Source organism: Vicugna pacos, chromosome 5 (assembly GCF_048564905.1).
Source record: "Vicugna pacos chromosome 5, VicPac4, whole genome shotgun sequence".
Taxonomy (NCBI): Eukaryota; Metazoa; Chordata; class Mammalia; order Artiodactyla; family Camelidae; genus Vicugna; species Vicugna pacos.
This window is the reverse complement of record NC_132991.1, coordinates 96,604,296-96,622,408: the sequence shown is the minus strand read 5'-3', so window position 1 is coordinate 96,622,408 and position 18,113 is coordinate 96,604,296. Positions and strand designations below refer to the sequence as shown.

Here is an 18,113-nt window from a genome sequence, read left to right as displayed (position 1 = left end):
GCCCGTGTGCCAACAAAGAGCCGTTTACTCCAGAAAGTCAGCCCCTCACGGAGGGAACTGGGAGTCCAGACAGAAAGGCAGTGCACAGCGAGGTGGAGACCCTCGCCCGGGAGGGCCGGCCCTGCCCAGGCGGGTCACAGCTTCTGGATCCCACACACCCGCGCCTGGGCGAGGGTCAGGTGTGTGTGCGGGGGCACCAGAGCTGCTGCAGAGTGGCCCCAGGAGACTCAAGACGGACGATGGGCGGCTCACAGCTCCAGCTGCAAAATGATGGCAGTGTTCCGGGCCTGCGTGCCCACATGAGGCCCAGGGCTGCCCGGCACCACTGCCATGCCCAGTGCTTGGGGGTCTGTACAAAAAATTACGAGAGTGAAGTCACTGTGGCAAGTCCCATGAGATCGCTCCTCTGCGCAGACAGGGCTCAGGTGGACTCTTGTTTGTTTCAGGAAATATCCAGAATTACAACTGGCCACTGACTTATTAAATATCATTCAAAATAAGGTAGTTTTAAAACGAAGGTAAAATATTGCAACATGAATGAAGGAATATATTAACTTGCTCTTCTGGTCCGGATGTCAGCCTCCCCCTTACTTCTTCTTCCTCCTCTCCTGGACGCACCGTGGGCAGAACCTGTGACGAGAAAGGCACAGCAGTGGGTTCTCTCCACCAGACATTTCCCCGGCATCTCCCAGGATGGCTGGACACTGGTGAAGCCACACCAGAAGAGAGGCCCACAAACACAGGGAGTGCGGCTCTCCCGTCGGGGGAAGTCTCTGGTGCGGTTGCTCTGTCTGGCACGTCTGTTCTGAAGGTGGTAGATAAGGCGCAAATCGATGAACAAAATGGGGTTGCTCACAAGCATCCCTCTCGGCCAAGTTCATCAGCCTCCCCTGCGCGATGACACGGCTACCTGATCAAAGGAGACAGGGCCAGTGCAGCCCGTGCCCTGGAGGTGCTGATGGCCAGGTAATGGTGGGGGGTGGCCGGGCACCTAACCAGGTTGGCGTGCGGACTTCCGGCCCAGCCCTGCAGCGGCTGAGTGGGCCCTGGAGTCAGCACGATTAACAAGGGTAACAAGTGCTCCCCAGTGACCCTGGGCAAGCAGGTTCCAGAGCCTGAGACACAGGCAGGGGCTGCTCTTGGTCATTCCTGGGCCACAGCAGCCCCAGGACCACAGGGGTCGCTCCTGCTGCTTTCCACCTCTGCCCTCCCGAGTGCACGGGGCAGGAGGCAACATGTGATGGAGCTGCCCAGGCCCCAGGCCAGTGAGTGAGCACATCCCTGCCAGCCCCAGGGGGAGCGATGCTGCCCGGCGGTGCCCACAGGCAGGCCCCCAGGCACGGGCGCAGACCCTCGGGAGAAGCCTGCCCTCTGTGGCCTCTGAAGGGACCACCATGAACAGGAGTGGGGGCAGGGGTGGCGCCCCAGGCTGGCTCCCCTCTGCGTGACCTGCCCTGTCCTCAGCACACATGGTAGGAGCCCCGCCTGCACAGCCCCTCATGTCCCAGAAGGAAACCATTTTCCAACGCCTGCCAGACTCTTCCACCCAGAAGCCCTGCAGAGAACTCTTAACTTGCCATGTCCAAGGACACCCTCCCTGCCTCCTGCCCAGCCAGCCCACACATCCCTTCTCGGGGTGTCTGAGCTTGCCCATGGGCTGCCAGCTCCACCTGCACCCTGCCCTGGGTTCCTGCACCCACGGCCGTAGGGAATCCTTGAGCTGCCATGCCCCGCAAGCCCCTGGCATCCTGGTGCAGAGGGAGCACCCTTGGGGTTGAGACCACATGTGGCTCCAGAAAAGGTGAGCACCTGGCCTCTCCTGTCATCCACTGAAAACCCAGATAACGCAGACTGTCCTTCAGGGTTTCTAACATCCCTCTGCCCCGACATGAGCCTCGTGACAGGGAAACTGGGTGCTCCACACAGAAACACAGAGGGCAGCGTTTCCAGGATGTCACTTCAGCTTGGGCAAACAAACCCAGGTATTTATTTACATGAGAGCAGCCACTGTGCATGGAACATGGCCGCAAGGACGGAGAAAACAAATGGAAAGCCCTTCAGCAGCGCACACGGGACCTGTGCGTGGGTGAGACCCCCCCCACACACTCCTGGGTGAGACCCCTGCTCCTCTTCTTTGTCCCTCTCTAGTCTCCCGGGGGAGGAACCCCTCGCTCCTCACTTGTATGTGAGACAACCTCCCCCTCCCTCAAGTCGGAGCGGCCCTCGTTCAAGGGAGCACATGTGGAAGCACAGCGACCCTGAACCACGCGGGCTGGGGCACCACCCCCTGTATGACTCGCAGTCAGCCGTCCACCACACCCACAGGTCCTCTGTGTCCTTGTTCCACATCCACAGACTCACCCCTGCGGATCATGGAGTAAGTACCATGTTCACCAGACAGGACCCGCATGAGTGGACTCGCACAGGTCAAACCGTGTTGTTCCAGGGTCAACCATGTTATGCAAACATTAAAGAGGCAACCCCCGGTGAGACAGGCGAGGTCCCCCGGGAAGCAGGACCCACCCCGCCGGCACCCATACTGACCATTTTCCCTTGGGCTTCGTGGTCAGGTCCACACAGGCAAAGTGAAACCACTCAATGGGACACTGCAAGGCGAAGGGGGGGGCCGTCAGCATGCTGCACGCTCCATGGACGCCCACCCACCCCGTGCAACACTACCCGCGGCCTGGCGGCCTGACACTCACGTCCGGGTTGTCACAGCCAATCATCTCCCCGTAGGACACCTGGTGGCACAGGCAGTAGGTGGGCTCGTTCGGGTCCACGGGCATGTCCAGCACGTCAGAGGGATGCACGGACAGGATGGTGTCGCTGAACTCGGACCTGCAGGTAGACGAGGGCAGGGTCACCCAACAGCCAGGCAAAGACATGGCAGGAAGGCGTCTGCGAGGTGTGAAGGGGAAGCACTCACACGCACCATCCGGTCCCGTCCCCACACCTGGGCAGGACCCATGCCCATCCCGCCCCTCTGCCTGCACCAGACCTGCTCCCTGCCCCTCTGCCCCCACTATCACCACCCACAGTGGACACCTGGCAACATCTGAGAACCCCCGAATCCCATCCAATTGGCCCAGGCGTCCGAACGGCCCTGCCTTCGCAGCTCACCCTGTACCCGCCCCTCAACAAGAGCAGCCAGTGTATCCCCACCAGAACCCTCAGCCCAAAGCCCACGAAGGCCTGGCTCCCCACACCTTCCCCGGGGCTCCGATCTCAGGAGCCCGCCACCACCCACCAGCTGCCCACTGCCCAGGGAGCCACTTCTGATGGCACGCCTCCTTCATCTGCCCCCCACCCGCCCCAGGAAACAGGCCTGTGGCCCCGGCACCCCTGCAGTCCCTCTGGTCTCTGCCCAGCAGCCCAGCTGGAACCCCGCGCTGCCCAGACCCCCTCCAGCTGCTGCCCACAGCCCTGCAGCCGAGCCGGCAGGAGACGGAGGGGCGTCGCCTGTGTTAAGGGAGGGGACTCGGGGGATTCACTGTCTCACGTGGAAACCGGCAGGCAGCAGCCTGCCAGGCAGACAGCACATCCCCACCAAACAAGAAAATCCTCCCTCCGTCACCCTCAACACCGGAATGCGTGCACGTGTTCAAACACACATCTGCCACACAAATCCAGCAGGCTGCAGGAGGACCGAGGCAAAGGGAAGCTAAGACGCAGTGGCAGGCCAGGCAGCTTCAGCCTGCTGACCAGGGTGAAACGAAGGAAATCTGGCCCCACAGGAGTCCCTGCTCACCCCTCTCCTGTCCACCGTCTGGAAACACCCTGTGCCTCTGCCACCTGCAGGTCTGCCCAGGACCGTCCCCAGACCAGCTCACAGCGTGTGTGCTGTCTCTCTGTCTCTCGGTCTCTCCCTCCGTCTCTGTCTGTCTCTTGTCTCTCCATCTCTGTCTCTCCCTCCGTCTATCTGTCTCTCTGTCTCTGTCTGTCTCTGTCTCTGTCTCTGTCTGTCTCTCTCTGCCTCTGTCACTCCTCTTTGTCACAGCCGTGTGTTACTGGCTCAGTGCACTGTTTGCAAAGCTCACCCAAACTTCACACCTTGAGCTGCCGCCTGACCTGCTCCCTGGTCACCAGGGTTCACAGACCCTAGCCGGATGCAGTGGCAGCAGGAGAGGCTGGAGGGGTGGAGGGGATGGCCTGGAAAGGATCCCTCACCAGCAAGGGGGCCTGGGGATCCTGCAGTCTTGCCTGGAGGGGGCTGCAGGTTGGGAGGGTGGTGGGCCTGCTGCTACCCCTGGAGGGAAGCAATCAGGGGGTCACAGGGAGGCCAGGCCCACAAAGGCCTTCCCTGTTTGGGGAGTCCGTCCCTTGGGCAGCCCAGGGCGACCCCATAGTCAGCACTGCTGCCCCCTTGCTCTGGCCCTGCAGGACACCAGTGGTGTCCACTGAGCCAATTCCCCTGGATGAGGTGGGCACCCTTCACCAGTGAGTGCCAAGGAGCCCCTCCCACACCCGAGCCCCACCCTGGGCTTCCCAGGACCCTCATCACATGGCCCCTGGCAGGGGAGGCCCGTTCACCAGAGTTCAGGGACGCCAGGAGCTATGGAGGAACTGTCCCCGCGTCCACGCGCAGGTCCCACCTGGCCATAGAGCAGCCCGCCAGGCAGGTGCTGGAGTGGCCTCAGCCACAGACACCTGAGGCCATGCACATGCCACTCCCGGCCACCCTCCCCACGGGGCCCCAGTCCCTCTGAGGGTCCCCGGGGTGAGAACAGCTGCCCTTCCCCAGAGACGGCTGGCCGTACAGGAAGGGGCAGGGAGATGTGGAAACCTCCTGCCACTACCAGGTGGAACCAAACCCCACATGTCTCTAAAACCAGATTCTAAAGACCTGAGAAAGCTGTGGTCTGACAGGGTCCGGCTGCCTGAGGGCTGAGGGGGCAGGGCACCTGTCCCCTGAGCTCAGCAGAGGGGCAGCTGCCCACCGGGGACCTTCACACCCGGTGGCCGGGACACCACATTCCATTTACTGAGGCCAGGGTGGCACAGGCCTGCAGGGTGACAGAAGGGCAGCGAGACCTCTCCACCCAGCCCTCCCCTCCAGCCCCGGCAACGGGGCAGAAAGGAAAGCTGAGCATCACTCGTGGACAGCCATTCAGGTAGCAAAACACACATGCTGGGTCCTCCACCAAGAGCTGGGGATGGCTTCCCCTCACCGCCAACTCCCAGCTCCCACCCGCGCAGCTTGCCGGAACAAGGACGGGGAAACTCTCTAGGGAAGAGCAAAGATGTTGCTCCTGGGCCCCTCTGAGGCCAGACAATGAGAAAGCCACGTGACGGGAGAAAAGCGGGAAAATGGGAGTGAAAATCGAGAAAAGCTGGCTGACAGCAGGTGCACAGGAGACCCAGAGGGTAAAGCCAGCAGACAAGGGCTATGAGTACCTGTTATAAAGAAAATGTAAATACGATGGATGCGAACATGGGAAATTTTCAAAAAGGAATCAAAATCAGGTCAGAAGGGTGTAGCTCAGTGGCGAAGCACATGCTTGGCCTGCACGAGGGCCTGGGTTCAGTCCCCAGTCCCTCCATCAAAAATATAAAAAAATAAACCTAATTACCTTGCCCCAGAAAATAAATAATTTTTAAAAACTTCCCCCCAAAAGCTATTTTAAATAGATACATTCAAAGATATAGAGGAAAATATGAATGAGAAATGGCAGGTATAAAAAAAGAAATAGACCTTGAAAAGAGAATCTGTTAAATAAAAGAGTCTCTAAAGGAGATTAAGATTAAATTAAACACCAAGAAATACATGAAGAGAAAACAATAGATACTACCCAAACTGAAGCACAGAAAGAAAACGTGTGGCCAGAAAATAAGCAGAGCCTCGGCGCCTGGCATCCCATTAAAAGGAGAAAGGAGACCAGGAAAAAAAACTGAAAAACTGAAAACTTCCCAAATTTGACAGAAACTATAAACTAACAGTTCCCAGAAGCTCAATGAGCTCCAACCAGAATACACAGAAAACTTACAGCAGGACTCATCTTAATTAAGTTGTGAAAAATTGTTACTCAATGGAAATCTCAGAAGCAGCAAAAATAAAGCCACTTACATACAGAACGACAAAGATAACAATTCTCACGAATTTCTCATCAGTATCAATGCAAATGGGCCAAAAAAGGACATCTGCAGTGATGAAAGAAAAAAAGTCAACCTAACATTCTACATCCAACAAAAATATCCCTCAAAAATGGAGGTAAAACAAAGACATTTTCAGAGAAACAAAAACAGAAAATTCATCACCACCAGCAGGCCCGAACTGTAAAAAATGTTAAAGAAAGTTCTTCAGGCAGAAGAGAAAAGACATCAGCTGGAAATCTGCATCCGTGTAAAGTGAAGGGCACTGGACATGTCAAGACATGGAGCGACGACAAAACACTTCTCGTGTTTAAAATCTGTTTAAGACAATCTGCGGCTCAGACTGAAAGAGTAACAGCACACTGGGAGGCTTACACCAGATGTGGAAGTGACAGTTTGATAACAGCACACAGGACAGGAGGCAGAAAACCAAAGAACACGCAGGCTCTGACACCAAACGTGAGCAGTGCAGCATTATTTGAAGTTCACTGCGGTAAGTTAATAAAACAAGGTGTACACAACAGAGCCTAAGTATTCGGCCCTTAAAACCGAATACTGAAAAAATGTGTGATTAATCCAAAAGAAGACATGAAAAGAACAGGTGGGAGAGAGACAGCTAACACAAGGCAGTAATTTTAGCCCAACCACATCACTAATCATGTTAAATCTGAACAGTGCAAACGTTGCGATGAAAAGACAGAAATTGTCAGACTAGATAAAAAAGCAAGTCAGCTATGTGCTGCCTTCAAGAAGCTCAGTCTAAATACAACACAAAGTGGTGAAAGCAGAAGAATGAAACAGGAGAGACAGCACGTGCAAACTCACCATACAGCACCTGGAATGGCTACAGGCGTGTCAGACAAAGCAGACCTCAAGACAAAGAAGGTTTCGAGGACTAAACAGATAAATCACAATAAAGGGGCCAGTTATTTTTTAAAAACCTAAACGTGTATGTACCACCAAACAACAGAGCTTCAAAACACAGGGAGCAGGCCAACAAGCAGCGAGGACAAACCGACATCCACGACTTAAGACGGGGCCTCCAACCTTCCTCGCAGTCATTCAGAGAACCAGGAGACAGGCTACCAGTAGGACACGGAAACCCTGGACGGCACCGTCTGCCAGCTGTCCAACGGACACCTACCCGCACTCCTTCCAAGCCCACGCGGAACAGTCAGAAGACAGACCGTTCACCATACATGAATCTTAGTCTCTCTCAGATGATTTCAGTTATAGAATGTTCTCTGATCACAGCAGAATTAAATTAGGAAGCTACCTGGGCAATCTCAAACTATCTGGAAGCTGAGAAACATACTTCTTACGTAAGCTACAGGTCAAAGAAAAGCCACAGAAGAAAATTTTAAACATTTTGAATGGAAAAAAATTAAAACACAACATCAAAATCTGTGGGATGGAGCTAAAATAGTAATTAAAAGAAAACCTGTAGCTTTAAATATTTATATAAGAAAAAAAGGTATGAAAATCAATAACCTAAGCTATTTCCACCTTAAAAACCTAGACAAAGGAAAGCAGAGTGAATCCAATTAAGCAGCAGGAAAGAATTACTAAAGATATGAACGAAAGGAAAACAAACAATAGAAAAAAACAAAAATTAAGAGAGCCAACAGCTAGTTTTCCGAAAAGACCACAGCAAATGAGAGAAGACGTAAAGCACCAACATCGGGTCTGAGAGTGATCGTCAGGGCAGACTCCGCATCAGAAGGGTAATAACGTAACATCACGAATAAATGATGCCAATAAATCCGACAACTTACAGGAAACAACAAATTCCTTGAAAACTATAGATTACCAAAACTGACCCAAGAAGAAATAGAAAGGTGACTAGTTCTGTAACTTTAAAGAAGTGGATACAGCATCAAATTGTATACCTAAAATGAGACCATTTTATTGAAGTTAATTTAAAGGGTTAAAAAACCCAGCAAGTCTCAACTCACTGTCCAAGAATGCACATGGGGGGACAAGACACAAAGAAAGAGTGGAAGTAAACACCCCGTCCATCCGGGGCGTGTGCCTGGGGCCAGGAGGACACGGTGATTCTGACAGGCCCAGGGAGGGCCCCTGGGCGGTCAGTCCCTGACCCGGCGCCAGTTACAGGTGTGCCTCTGACGCTACGTCTTCGAACCACATGCTTGTTTTGTGCAGTCGTCTGCATCGTGTGCTGCTTTACAAAGTGACGGTGGGGTTTGGGGCTTTTTTTAAGATGAAAGTTTAAACACCAGGTTTAAGAACCAAAACTTTCCCCTTACTGTGTCAAGAACTAACTCTTCTGAGCCCTCTCTCCCCAGAACTGTGAGTCACCTCCACAGAAGCCACCTGGTGCTTCAGCATCTTCTCGGTGGTCTAAACATCACGTCCAGGAGGCCCTGCTACAGTGTCTTGGGGGCTTGGTGGGAGCAAGGGGTGGGTGCTTTAAAGGAAATATTCTGAAGCTTGAGTTCAGTGACACGTATGTTTAATAAATGCATCCCACATTTAATAACGAATAGATTCTAAAATACGTATTTGTGTGTAAAACCATCAGCAGCCAGCTACTCACTCCGAGAAAGCGGCTTAGCTTGGCTGGAGCCACACCGCCCGGGCCAATCAAGAGGCAGGGCAGCCGGCGGAGAGAAGGGTCTGGAGTCAGAAGGCCAGTCCGCCCGGCGCCCGCAGCTCTGACGCCGGGAGCCGGGAGTCGCGGGGAGGGCCGGCCACCGTGCAGGGGAAGCGGGAGTTAAGCGCCTCCTCGTCCTGAGCCGACGGACCCTGAGAAAATGCTGAGAAGTGCTCTGCAGAAAAAGAGGAAACGCGCCTCTCACCCTCCTTTGTGCTTCTTCTTCTTTGGGGTGTCCTCCTCCGAGGTCCTCCTGCCACGCCCCCGGGAGCCTCTCTTCTCCTTCTGACCCCGACCTTCTGAAACAAGACAGATCCGACAGTGTTCACAGAAGCCACTGAACACGACTGAGCCAGATGTGGCGTCTGCAGGGTGCCGCGAGCTCACTCCGACACACCACAACCCAGGGCTCACGGCAGCAGCGCGAGGGAAAGTGAGCAGACTTGCTTTTTAGCCCTCGGCCTCCGGAGCTCTCAAAGTCGCTGCCCTCCATCTTGTCCTTCAGGTCAGCTTCAAATCGAGCCAGGTCGGCGTCCAGCCTCCGGATGTGTTTGTCCACCTGCACGGAAGGACATGCACAGTGTCAGACGGGACAGCGGGCGGCAGGGTCACAAAGGCTCCCGGAGCCAAGCACAGGCAAGGTCCTGCCCTCGATCAGTCTTGAATTATCAAGCTCCGCTACTGGAGGTGGCCGCAGGGGTCTCTGTCTCCCACACGCTGGGCACGGGGTAGAGCAGACCCTACCCAGGAAGAGACCCGGGGTAATGAGGACGCAGCCGTGAGACACAACGCAGGTCAGGGCACTCGGCGCCGAAGTCTGACTGAGAAAACGTCTGGGTTCCTAAACAGAAGCCAGGATGGCGCTGGGAGGAGGGACAGCGAGCTGACGTCACCCCACGACTCGGAGGAGGGACAGCGAGCTGACGTCACCCCACGACTCGTAACGGAGGAGCCACCGTGACAAGGATGTCCCGAGAAAAGCAGCAGCCGGCTCGTGGCCCAGTGGGAGGGGCGAAGACAAGGCGACCAGGACACCCTCGTCGGGAACAAACCACCATCTTCAGCTCCGTCACGCGGCCAAGAGGAAACATGACCACCCTGGCCACAGCTGAGCAAACCTAACTCCTTGGAAAACAGCCTGCTTTCTCAAAAGGGTTAGTGCTCTGGGCGCCGAATCCCAAACAGAAGCACTAGGTCTCCTTCCAGAGTGCTCTCGGCCAGATACAGTCAGTTCAGGGTTTCAGACATCACTGCCTGTCTTACTGGGGCGGGGGCTTCACTACACGGCCTCGTGTGTATCGCGGGGGCAGCAGCCTTGCGCCACCATGTGGGCCCTGAGTGAGGCTGACCTGGGGGCAAACTCCAGGCCTTCACCTGAGGCTGACAAAAACAAGCGTTTAAAAATATACAAAAATGAACAGTTTCCCGAACGAAATAAACAAGCAAAAAGGGCAGAGAAACAAGGCTGCAGCACGTCCCCAGGGGAGGGCACCTCCCGTCTGTCCTTTCTCCTCCACCTCGATGCACCCTCCTGAGCGGCTCTGCCCTGGCTACGGGGAAGGGAGGAGTGGCGGCCCTGCCAGCCCTGCTCACCATCTCGTAGGTCTGCATGGCCAGCTGCACCTTGTCGTCACTGTACTCCTTGCACTTGCTGTAGGCGCTCTGGATCTTCTGCAGGTGCTCCACGCGCTGGTCCGGGGACAGTGTCTTCACCGTGGAGATGTACTCCGCAGCCAGGAGGTCGATCTCCGCCTTCTTATCTGACAGAGGAACAAGTGACAAGCTAGTCCTGGCGCAATCCCAGGACCCGCTCACCCGACCGGAGACCGATAACACTGACAACGCCAATTCCCGCAGAGCAGCATCGGCTTGGACTCCAAGGGCTGCCAGCAGGGCCAGGGGCACAGCCTTCCTGGACACTGTGCAGACACCACGACCTGGGCCATCTGTCCAGGGCAGCCCCAGCTGCAGCTGCTGTCCCAGCAAGGGTTCACCGTGCCCTCTGGGACTCTCCCGAGTCCTTGTTTCAATACGAAATCCTGAGCTCACCTTACCTGGGATGTAGCGCCCCACTCTCAGGCACGTACCCTAAAGACCGAGAGCCAGGACCTGCAGGGAAACACTTGTAACTGCAGAAATCAGGGAACAACCTAAATGTCCAGTCCACAGTCAAACAGATACACTGTGGTCCGTTCACACAACAGAACGCTACCCAGCAACAAAAAGACACAAGATGGATTACTCCCACCAAAGGGGGCCCTGGAGGAGGAAAGAAGACACGCAAAAAACACACTACGCGATTCCACTGACGTTAGGGTGGAAACTCTGCTGCAAGTGGACACTCGGGGGCAGGCCTGGGGGGAAGGGGCTACTCAGGAGAGTCACACACAGGCCCCCAGCGCCAGAGGCTTTTTCTCATGTGGGGAGAACTTCCCCAGGCGTCATTTGTTAAGTGATCTATAAACATTTATGCTTATTTCTAAATGTAAATGCTCTATTTCACCATAAAAGAAGTCTCTGCACTGGCCACTCAGGAGGCTGTACCTCAGTGAAAAACCACAGCTGTTCCAACCTTGCAAAACACGTGCCCAGCACAGCGAACATAAAATCACCCACGCCCACGGAGCCACCACAAAACACAGAACCTCAGGGATCAAGAGAAAAGCCTACAAGCTTCAAACAGGAAAGGGAAAAAAGACCACGCGGACAAAGGGCAAGGAGCCCAACAGCATGAGGCTTCTCGACAGAAACACAGAAGCCAGGAGCCAGCACAGCCATGCCTGCCACGCTCTAGGGGAGGTGACTCCACCAGGCCTGCCACACCCAGCCAAACTGCTCGCCACTGCTTTGTCAGACACGCAGCATCGTAAGACATTTACCTTCCCGTGTACCCCCTTTTCAGGAAGCTACCGGAGAAAAGGCTCCTCTGAAACAAAGGTGCAAATCAAGATACAGGGTAATTACAACCTAGGAAGCAGGGTTCCACAGCAAAGAGGATGGAAGGGAGCACCCAGGAAAAGCCAGGGTGAGGCCTGTGCGGCAGGCCCAGAAAGAGTCAGTCCAGACGGGGCCCCCAAGAGAGGCTCCAGGAAAGGATCTCCGTGGAGAGCAGACACAGAACTGCCAGGTAAGCTGGTGCAGAAGACACACTGAAAATGCCAAAAACAAAACCAACAAGCAAAGCAATTAGGAACTTTGAGAAAAAGTTACTCAAAAAAGGTCACGTGAGCATAGCACATGGTGAGGCTCAGTTGTAAACCACAGACACAGCGGCCCCGAAGGAGACACCATCATGGGGCCACCACCGTTCAAATTCTCTCCGACTACACCCAGGGACAGGGAGGAGGAGGTGGGCTGAGCAGGGCGTGGCTGGAGAGAAATATTCCTTCTCCATAATAACCGAATAGATAAAGTCTAAAACCAAAAAGAAACAGAAGAAATAGCAGCAAAACATGATGCTTAGAAATGGGGAGCTGAGCACTAAGAGACCAAGAAGTCCTGTTTAAACTGTGTACACATAGTTTGAAAACAGAAAATCTTTCAGAGGGAAGAAAAGGTAATGAGTACACTGACTGCAAGGAGGAGACGGCGGTGACGACGACGTGACTGAAGGTGTGTGAGAGTGCAGGGGACAAAGCCTGGTTTTGAAGAATCAGCACTCTCTCTAAGGTTCCACCCAATGCCTGCAGCCCCACTGCGGCCCGCCAGGCCCCTGGAAGCCTGGGCCACTGCCTCGAGGCCCAGCTCTGGCTGCACGTTACAGTGGGAACCCACCTTCGGTCCGCTGGTCCAGCTCTCGCATCAGCTGGAAGTTCCTCTGAAGTTCACAGGGAAGGTTCTCGATACCTGAAACAGAGACGTGCAGTCTTAACAGCAGGACAAAAACCTGCCTTCCACACTTGGTACCTCATCTACAAGTGATGGGTCCACTCTGTCTCCTCTTTCTGTTAGGGTCTAGACAGGAGAATTAAGGCATCTGTTTTCAGGGACGCATCCAGACTCCAAGCAAACGCTGGTAAGAGGCTGACACACTGCACAGGCTGTCAGAAGCTGCAGAAGCTGGAGGTGGACCCCGCCTGACACCAGCTGCCAGCGGACACGGGGCGATGCCCGAATGACTCTTCCACTTAGACTCTTCCACTTAGACCCCGAGCCACTCCCTCACCTGCAGACAGCCCACTGCAGCCCACACATCCAAAACCCTGAAGTCCTCCTTGCTCTGCCCCTACTTTACTCTGAACTCCGGGGCACTGGGTGGAGCCGACCAGGGCTGCGCTGGAGAGCTGGACACCAAGACAGAAACGCTCTCTCGGAGCCGCCTGACACGGTGGGCGGGCACTGGCCACACGGGGCCACTGAGCCCTGAAACGGGGCTTGATACCACCGAGGAACCAAACTTCTAACTTTATTCAAGTTTATTTAAAATTAAACAAACTGTGCTGCTGATTTCCAGTCAAGCTGGCGGAGCGGTAGGGCCAGGAGTTCGCCTCTCCTCTCAACTACAACGAAACCACAACTGAATGCTAAACAACAATCGAGAAAAAGGACTGGAGCCTAGCAAAAAAGATCTTCTTCAACTGGAAACACAAAGAGGGAACCACAGCAAGAAGATAGGAGGGGCGTGCCTGTGATATAATTGGGCCCCAGACCCCCTGGGTGGGCGACCCACAAGCTGAAGACTAATTAAGTCACAGAGGCCCTCCCACAGGAGTGAGAGTTCTGAGCCCCACATCCGGCTCCTCAGCCCAGGGTTCCAGTGTTGGGAGGAGGAGGAGACTCCAGGACGTCTGGTTTTGAAGGCCAGCAGGGATTAACTCCAGGAGCCCCACGGGACCAGGGAAACAGAGCCTTTACTCTCTTGGGAAGTGTACACAGAATCTCGCATGCGCCAGGCCCAAGGGCAGAGGCAGTGATTTCACAGGAACCTGGGCCAGGCCTGCCTGCTGGTTTCGGAGGGTCTCCTGAGACACAGGGGACGGCTGCGGCTCACCCAGGGGACATAAAAGCTGGTGGCAGACATTCCAGAGTGTTCACCTACATGAGCTTTCCTGGAGGCTGACATCTTGCTTGGATCACTAGCACCAAGAACTAGGCCCATGCAACAACCCATAGGGAAGCCTCAGGCCAAACAACATACTGGGTGGGAACACAGCCCCACCCATCAGCAGACCTCCTGAGCCACAAACCTAGGCACACCCTTAGGCATGGCCCTATCCACCAGAGGTTCAGGACCAAGCTTCACCCAGCAGTGGGCAGGCACCAGCTCCTCCTGCCAGGAAACCTGCATAAGCCTCTAGTCCAGCCTCATCCACCAGGGGCAGGTACCAGAAATAAGAAACCAACACTCCCAAAGCCTCTGGAAGGAATCCACAAACACAGTCCAGCCTCTCCACTGGGACCAGTTGGACCCTGGCCCTCGGGTGACAGGAGAGGAGTGTACTACTGGGACACATAGGACGTCTCCCACTGAGGGCCACTTCTCCAAGGTCAAGAAATGTAACTCACCTACCTAAAAATACAAATAGATAGAAAACACGAGGCAGCAGAGGAATATCTCCCAGGCCAAGGCACAAGATAAAATCCCAGAAGAAATAAGTGATGAGGAGACAGGTAATTTATCCAAGAAAGAGTTGCATAATGATGGCAAAGAAGTTCAGAGAACTCAAGAGGAGTACAGGTCCACAGAGTGAAGTTTTAGCAAAGAGTTGGAAAATATAAAGAAAACCCAAACAGAGTTGAAAAATAAAATCACTGAAATGAATAACACACTAGAAAGAACCAAGAACAGACAAAATGAGGCAGAAGAACGGATCAGTGAGCTAGAAAACAGATTAGTGGAAATCACTACTGCAGAACAGAAAAAAGAAAAAAAGAATGAAAAGAAATGAGGATAGTTTAAGAGAACTCTGGGGGAAAAAAAGAGAGAGCACTCTCGGACAACATGAAGCACATTAATATTTGCATTATAGGGGTCCCAGAAAGAGAGAGAGAAGGGACCTTAGAAAATTTTTGGAGAGATAATAACCGAAAACTTCCCCAACTTGGGAGAGGAAACAGTCACCCAAGTCCAGGAAGCTCAGAGAGTTCCACAAAGGATCAACCCAAAGAGGGACACACCAAGGCACACAGTCATCAAATTGACAAAAATTAAGGATAAGAAAATATTAAAATCAGCAAAAGAAAAGCAACAAATAACATACAAGGGAACTCCCATAAGGTTTTCAGCTGATTTTTCAGCAGATGCTCTACAGGCCAGAAGGAAGTCACACGATATATTTAGAGTGATGAAAGGGGGAAACCTACAACCAAGACTACTCTATCCAGCAAGGCTCTCATTCAGATTTGATGGAGAAGTCAAAAGCTTCACAGATAAACAACAGCTAAAAGCATTAAGCACCACCAAACCAGCTTTACAACAAATGTTAAAGGAACTTCTCTAATCACCAAACCATAAGCAAAGAGAACAAAAAGAAGAAAGTGTGGGGAAGACTTATAAAAGATTACTTTGGCAATTTGGGGTGTCTTATGGTTCCTTATAAATTTTAGAATTGTCTGCTCCAAAACATTGTTGCATTGTTCCAATGCATCTGTAGATTGCTTTGGGTAGTACGGCCGTTTTGATAATGTTGATTCTTCCAATCCAAGAGCACAAGGTATCTTTCCATTTCTTCGTATCATTTTCAATTTCCTTCATCAATGTTTTTTAGTTTTCAGAGTATAGGTACCCTCCTTGGTTAAGTTTATTTGTAAGTATTCTGTTGTTTTTGATGCAATTAAAATGTTTATGCCAGTTATAAAATTCTGGTTTTTAAAGTGAAAAAAAAAGTGAATGAAGGGCTACAAATGGCAAAATATCTAAAGAAAGAAAAGAACTAAAAAAAAAAAATTCAACAGACGGTGCTGGACGGCACAGGTCAAGGACCCCACCCCACGTTGCTTTATTGTCTGCACTGCCAGGCTCCTCATCCAGGGGAACACCCTCGTCTACCTGCAGCACCAGGTCAGGCCCCTGCCTGGGCTCTTGCATCCAGTCTTGCCCCCCTCCTCCACAGTTGATCCCTTTGGCACTAAATCTAATCTCACAAGCAGCTGCCTAAAACCCCAGTGCTTCCCTGCTCACCCAGAGTGTGGCTAACTCTCTCGCAGCCTCTAAGCTCACGGCACCCTGCCCATGGTCTCCCCACTGTCCCCCCAGGCTCTCAGGATGGTGTCACCTCTGCAGAATCAAGATCTGCCAGGCTCCTTGGTGGCCTTTAAACGTCTGTGAACTTTTTCAAAATCTGTCTGCCCCATTTGATAGTCAAGTTCCGGGATAATGGGGGTTATGTCTGAACTCCTAGCACACATCAGGTGCTCAAGGAGTGAGCAGGGGCCCGCACAAGACCAAACTCGCGGTCCTCAGGGGGCCCAGAGTGGGCACCAGGACAGAGAAGGGCAAGCGGCAGAACTCCCCTGCAGACACCTGGGCGCAGGCCTCCCTAGTGACATCGGCAGGGAAGACCCTCCCCTCACTGTGGTCTCCTGCCCAGGACCCCGTGCTCAGGGTGGGCCAGGAGAGCGGAAAAATGGCCAGAACTGGGCAGCCCCTTGGTGAGGGCTGAGTTTTCCCCAGAGCCGGGTTCACGCCCTACTCTCAGCAACTTCAGGTGGGGGTACTGGGCACCCAGGCCGGAGTGATGGGGAATGTCCCCAATGCAGCATGGCTCCAGAGCCACCTGGCCCAACCCCACCAGCCCTCACCCAGAGTCAGATGGTCAGACCTGGGGGGTTCAAACGGGGGATCTCAACTCTCCTGCGTGTGACCTTGACAAGCTACTTAGCCTCTGCAGGCAGCATCTTCCCCTCTGTGAAATGTGGGAAATGCCCACCTGCTCAGGGGCCCTCCAGAGGGTTCAAGCTGTGCTAAGCCTCAGGACATCAGCCCATTGTGAGGACCATGGCCTCGAACACCCTACCAGGCCCTGTAGGTACCAGCCCCAAGTCCCCTGAACAGACAGGTGCCCTAAGAGACCCTCCGCGCCAGCATGCCTTGTAGATGCACAAACTGACACTCAGAAGCGACTCCCAGGTCACAACACAAGCAAGAACATAAGTCGGGACCCCCAGGCCCGGGACCCCGAAACTCGGCCCAGAGTTCGGGGGCCTAGGGACTCAACGACCCTTAGCAGGCCCGCGCGGTTGGACCTGGTCGGGAACCTGGTCCGGGAAGGGGCGGAGCGGGGCCTCGGGGGGGGCGGGGCCTGGCCAGGGAGGGCGGGGGCCAAGACGAGAAAGGCGGGGGCAGCCGATGGAGTAGGCGGGGCTAGGCGACGAGGGGCGGGCCCATTGGGGGAGTGGGCGGGGGCTGTGGAGAAGTGGGCGACTCCAAACCTGGAAGGGTGGGGCCGGGAGCGCTGGCCCCGCCCCGCGCCCGCAGGCCCCGCCCCGCCGTGACGCACCTAGAATTGGCGCGGCCGTGACGGCGGGACCCCGCGCCGCGCCCCCTGCGCGCCCCTCCCTCGTGGCCCCGCCCGCCCCGCGCGCGACCCCGCCGCCCCCGCCGCCGCCGCGCCGCCCCCGCCGCCCCCACGAGCCCCGGGGTTCACGTGCGAACCCTGGCGCGCGGGGGGCCGCGGCGGGGGCGGCCCGGCGCGGACGGCGGGCCAGGAGGGCGCGGGGGACGCTTACTGTCCAGGTAGTGCTCCAAGTACATGGCGGTCGCCATCTTCGTCCGCGGCCGCGCTCTGGGTCTGCGCGGGCGGCGGCGCTGCGAGAGACGGAGGCGGGGCCGACCTGGTCACTATTAATGAGCCCCGCGCGCTGATTGGGCGTCGGCCGGGGCGGGGCGCCGTCTGGGCTCGCCCCCTGGCTTCCGGTCGGGGCCGCGCGGCGGCAGGCGGGAGTAGGGTGGAGCAGGTGCCTGGCAGCTGGGAACGCGAGCGGTCGCGGGCCGCGGGGAGCGGCCGAAGCTCCGCTGGCCCCGACCCTATGCGTCTGGGCGCCGGTGGGGGGCGGTCGTTTCATCACTGAAAATGCGATTGTAAAGATTGCCCTTCCGGGACTCTTCCCGAAGCCCCAGACGGATATTTAAAAGTGGAAGCACGTGCATTTTTCTGCCAATTTTACCTTCATTGTGAAAACTCAAACTGTACAGAAACTTACAGGTTCCTAACCTCTCAAAGGTACAGGACTGTGATTATCTTGCTCACTCTTCAAGCCAAATGTTAGCTTCAATGCAGCCCTTCTGGTCCCATTCAATGCTTGATGTGAAAATGCACACACCGCACGCTCGCGTACATGCTTGCACACAGCCCACCTTTTCATCGTTTTAAGGAGAAAATATTTTTATTAATAGACTTTATATTTTAGAGCAGTTTTTAGTTTTCAGAAAAATTGAAAAGGAAATACAGAGCTACACACACACACA

General features: G+C 54.6%; 1 protein-coding gene across 2 annotated transcripts; it reads right to left on the bottom strand.

Moving 5' to 3' along the window:
- Nucleotides 1-470: 470 nt before the first annotated feature.
- Nucleotides 471-17,497, bottom strand: ING5 (inhibitor of growth family member 5). Of its 2 annotated transcripts, none has more exons than XM_072962049.1 (8): nucleotides 17,375-17,497; nucleotides 12,482-12,553; nucleotides 10,301-10,467; nucleotides 9,155-9,266; nucleotides 8,913-9,006; nucleotides 2,706-2,841; nucleotides 2,545-2,606; nucleotides 471-630 (listed from the first exon to the last, which is right to left on the bottom strand). In XM_072962049.1, exons 1-8 carry the CDS (start codon nucleotides 17,409-17,411, stop codon nucleotides 588-590), a joined length of 723 nt encoding a protein of 240 aa, XP_072818150.1. In that variant the 5' UTR covers nucleotides 17,412-17,497; the 3' UTR covers nucleotides 471-587. The 2 variants fall into 2 exon arrangements, with proteins under 2 accessions (XP_072818150.1, XP_072818151.1); XM_072962050.1 differs by having other exon boundaries at nucleotides 8,913-9,003.
- Between the last annotated feature and the right edge of the window lie 616 nt (nucleotides 17,498-18,113).

Coding starts and splice junctions, on each gene's coding strand:
- ING5 (XM_072962049.1), bottom strand. CDS start 17,411: ATGGCGACCGCCATGTACTTGGAGCACTACCTGGACA. Junction 9,267..10,300: donor CCATGCAGACCTACGAGATG/GTGAGCAGGGCT, acceptor CCTTCCGTGCAG/GTGGACAAACACATCCGGAG. Junction 2,842..8,912: donor AAGAAGAAGCACAAAGGAGG/GTGAGAGGCGCG, acceptor GTCTACCTGCAG/GTCCGAGTTCAGCGACACCA.